Source organism: Sphaeroforma arctica, assembly GCF_001186125.1.
Source record: "Sphaeroforma arctica JP610 unplaced genomic scaffold supercont1.2910, whole genome shotgun sequence".
Lineage (NCBI taxonomy): Eukaryota > Ichthyosporea > Ichthyophonida > Sphaeroforma > Sphaeroforma arctica.
Window position 1 is genome coordinate 1 of NW_014037648.1, and position 4504 is coordinate 4504.

At 40.6% G+C, this 4504-nt stretch overlaps 2 protein-coding genes across 2 annotated transcripts; one reads left to right on the plus strand and one right to left on the minus strand.

Annotated features, from left to right (window-relative positions):
• Nucleotides 1-61: 61 nt before the first annotated feature.
• SARC_13113 (hypothetical protein) lies at nucleotides 62-1646 on the plus strand (the record flags this gene model as incomplete). The annotated part of the gene is made up of 3 exons (XM_014292762.1): nucleotides 62-108; nucleotides 602-648; nucleotides 1534-1646. 3 exons carry the CDS (start codon nucleotides 62-64, stop codon nucleotides 1644-1646), a joined length of 207 nt encoding a protein of 68 aa, XP_014148237.1.
• Nucleotides 1647-2872: 1226 nt separating this feature from the next.
• SARC_13114 (hypothetical protein) lies at nucleotides 2873-4382 on the minus strand. Its single transcript, XM_014292763.1, has 2 exons — nucleotides 4251-4382; nucleotides 2873-3909 (listed from the first exon to the last, which is right to left on the minus strand). Exons 1-2 carry the CDS (start codon nucleotides 4359-4361, stop codon nucleotides 3235-3237), a joined length of 786 nt encoding a protein of 261 aa, XP_014148238.1. The 5' UTR covers nucleotides 4362-4382; the 3' UTR covers nucleotides 2873-3234.
• Nucleotides 4383-4504: the final 122 nt, after the last annotated feature.

Genomic DNA, 4504 nt, shown 5'->3' on the forward strand with positions numbered 1-4504 from the left:
ATATATATATATGCTGCGTATTGCTTATCTGCCAAATGTGCTATCATGTCTGCAGTTCAAGATGTTCGACAGTGACAGTGACAGCGATGATGACTTCTACCAGGCGAGGTATGATTATAGTGGCTGCTTTCAAGCTGCGATTGTTGTAAAGTTTAAACACGAAGAATGCTCTTTTACATACAACAACTCATGTGAGAATTAATTTCAGTAGACGGTATTTCTTAGCCTCCTATTATACAACTCATTTTAAGCGCCATGTCCATCGGTGTTTGCATCCGACCTGGGCCACGATACGTGTTTCAGATACCTAGCCACATGCAGATGTACATATCATGTATTTTTGTGTATATTAGCTGACATATGTAATAGTTTAAAAAGTTGTTCACAGTTTTGACGTTAGCAGGGAATGGTACATCATATAAATTGCAGAAGTCCCACCTAGATTGACCAAAAACGTCACTGTCGAGAGAATAAACATACTCCATTGCAACACATCTCGCAGATATACAGAGCAATGGATATGATAAGTTCAATCTGTTGGCTGATGTATATGCACAAACTCTCACAAACCGCACTAATCGGTTCATATCTTCTACAACAGAAAAATGTACTCTTCTGAGAAGAGTGATGACACGAAGGACAAATCGGGTATGTGCCGATCGATAATCGTACTCGCGATTGTGAATTATTTTGAAAACACGACTTTGATAACCACTCCATTGTCCTTCATGACTGTCACTAAAGTTAATGTTTGTTCGATATTATAATGCAATGTATATAAAACTGTAGCTCACATGGCCGTATGTATGCCTGGAGAAATTTCAAACCACATCTGCCTTTTAAGCTACACACGCATGAGCTGCCCTCAAAATATGATGCACATATTAATGCACACACAGATATACAGCACACACAAACACATACATATATTCACGAACAGATAACAGATACACACAACACATGCACATACGCACATAGATACACACATACACACATGCTTATAAACGTATATCTGTATATATAAAGTTTCACACGTATATTGGAAATTCTCACACTAAGCAACATAATGTTGAATTCCACTGGCACGACCAATCACTTTGAATCAATCTAACTGATGTATTGTCGCTTAGAAAAGGATATGTATTTCTTTAGCCAGACCTATCTTGTATTTGTAGATGCACAGTGAATGGAGTACTCAACATGGTTGTCATGGAATACGCTGTTACTCAGGATTCGTCTGGCACGTGATGCACCCTGCCACCACATAAAGCTCCCGATGCAACGCCTTTTTCTGTCGTTATTTGAAATCGTTCTGAATATATATTGACCGTTAGCACGCACTGATGCGACAGATCAAACACCCAACGCAACACACCGTCTCGCATGGCATATCTTAACACCACACTGCAGAATTGCTTCCAAACCCCCTGCTACTTTTGTATACGAAACAAACTGACGTCAGAGTATCAATACGCCGGCATACGGGGGATGTTTTGATCTTATTTTTTTTTCGCATTGCACACCATCACACAGCAGCAGGCACTACCTCCACAGCAAAAGTCTCGGATCCCGCGGATATCAACACCCGATTTTCTCTTGGCGCTTCGGGGTTCGACCCATTTAACAATTTCAACTTGGCGGCCTGAAATGGCTACGGATGGTTTGCTTCTCATCGCACACGAAAACTACGTCCACAAGTATATGAGAGATAGATGCATGTACACGACACAAGGGTACGATACATATATGCAATACGTTAAACCCGCGAGGATGTAATAGGCGAGCGTTAAAAAGGTCAGGAAAGATGTCGGTTTACGCTGCTGTATATCGTATCAGCTACCCAGAACACGGCCCTTCACTGGTACTGACTCAGACATGCCCGGCGATAATAAATTAACGCCTTCAAAAAACTGATGGACTTTCACGCTCACGTTTGCTGACCACGCGATCTATCTGCTTGTATATATTTGAACTGTAACATTCTGTACTACAAGTCAATGCTGGTACTGTTTCGTTGTTTCATTCTTCTCTACCACGGCCGCTACAGATATATTCTGCAGTTCTGAACATTGTATGTCATAAATTTGTATATAATATTGCAGATACTATTCTATATGATATTGTATAGGTTGTAATAATTTATATCTTACACTATTTTATAATCTTGTATATACTATTGAGTACAGTATGGTATATAAGATTGACTATATTGTACTGTAGAAATTGTATATGTTATTGTATATAATATTGTATATATTGTGTAAGATACTGTATATATTATTGTAAACTATATCGTATGTTTCGTATATAATATTGTATATAATATTGTATATGGTATATATTGTATATTATATTGTGTATAACATTATATATATCATTGTATATAATATTGTATATAATATTTTGATTTTTGTATACATCATTCCAAAAAATATTGTATATATTATCTATAATATCGTATCTAGTATATAATCAAGTTTTAGCTATAATGAGAGAGAGCTTGTCATTTTATCAGACAAAATTCGGTATACTATTCACACAACTATAACACACTCGCTCAAGGAGCGAAGCATCAGACTGTTTTACGGAGAATAATCAACGTAGTTTCAGTACCTTTAGTACACCAAGGTCTTTGACAAGGCGCTCTGAGTACCGGGAAAGGCTAATGTTCTTAATCCCATTCAATAGTTCTTAAAGGCGGCAAATATTGAAATACGAAAAACATTGCCATAGGTACATATTGCCCAGTTGTACTCAAATGAAGTTATTTTTGCTCCTGAAAGTATTATAAAGTCCATACAGCCAACATAGCAAGGTATCTGAACATACCACACAGACGCATCGCATCTGGTGTAGATAATCGAATCAAGGTTTCCGTCCCGCACATCATTCTATGACAATTGTGCGCATTCTAATATTTTAATTCTGCACCACACCACCGGCTGCATCACACCGGTGACAGGTACTACGGCAGAGCGATGCATGCTTATAATTCTGTGACTAAACCTCTCGTTTGGCGCATACCACTTGCCGTCAATAATCTAAACTTCTATATACGTCCTTCAAATTGCTTCGTGTTGGTACTATTGGGTGTTCCTACTCGGATTGATAGTGCCACAGACCCTAGCAGTCTGTCTATGTATATATATATATATATATATATATGAATGTTTGTCTGTTGGCGTGGATTTGGGTATGGATGTTTGTACCACCACCACGCTACAGCAGAGAGTCTCAACAGCCTTGCTGCGCACTGATCCCGCTGTCTCGGTTGCCTGCCTCAACATGCGAGGCATAACTATCATCCCCATGCGTGCCTTTTCCGTTCGACATCGTCTGCGTGATTTTGCCCATACCCTCATCCTGGGAAAGTGCGGTACCACTTGCATACCCACGAGTGTCCGCAGATCCCGAGCGCTCGTCACACATCATGGGATCGTCACTCTCATCGTCTGCCTCGAGATCTCGGTCGGTGATATGACTCAGTATATGATCTCGACTACTCTTGTCAGCTATGTGCACAAGCACATCATCGAGGCTTCGGTAGGGCCTGTCATCGGCTGCTCCATCGCCGGTAAGGTCTGTGAGTTTGTGCGTCCTCAAAGTGCCCATAGAGGGTGAATTCACAGCACTGGAGGTGTCTACCACACGCAAGCCTGGTATCGCGAGAGCCTGGCTATTACCCTTGAAACCATCTGTAGCTCTAGGCAACATATTCAGCTGGAACGAAGGTAGACTCTGCAAGTCACTCATGTCGTGCGTGTCACTGGATGTGTTGTTGTTGTTGTTGAGGTCGTTGATATCCTCTATGCTGCCGGGGATAATCTCGTAGTCGTCACACACAGCCACGCGAGTGGGTGCGGGAGACGACCCGGCCCTGATGACCTGGATCTCTCCTTGGTTGTCTCTCTGATAGGGCAACCGGGACAGGACCATGAGATTGGAAGTGGGGAGAACGATATACATGGATAAAACAAACACGAGATACTGTCTCTCAAATAGAAGGAATGGGGCAAGTGTAGAAGATTGACTCTGTACCGACGCATGCACAAACATGACAAGTATAGGGTGAGACTTTCTAGTTAGAAGCCTGCTACGTAATGAAGAAATCTCTTCCTTATAGTCAATGACTATGTCAGATATCGCACCAATTCACGTTTCAGATATTATAATAGGCAGAGCAGATTATCCCAAATGTGTACTTTCACACATGCACTGTACTTTCACTGTACTTTCACATATGCACATACCCTGATTACCACGTCAACTGGGGAACACTCCTTGAAGTAATGCGCAAATACTGCGGAAAGATCACCAAACGACGGTCGATTGGATGGGGTGAGATCCCAGCAATTCAGCATGTCCCTGTATGCGAGCTACGGAACGAATGACAAGAAGAACGAACGAGTTCAGTAAAAATCTGGCTATATATATATAAATATATATATGTATGTATATATATATGTATATATAAATATATATATAAGAATAGATATATACATAC

Coding starts and splice junctions, on each gene's coding strand:
- SARC_13114 (XM_014292763.1), bottom strand. CDS start 4,361: ATGCTGAATTGCTGGGATCTCACCCCATCCAATCGACCGTCGTTTGGT. Junction 3,910..4,250: donor CAGTTGACGTGGTAATCAGG/GTATGTGCATAT, acceptor TTGCCCTATCAG/AGAGACAACCAAGGAGAGAT.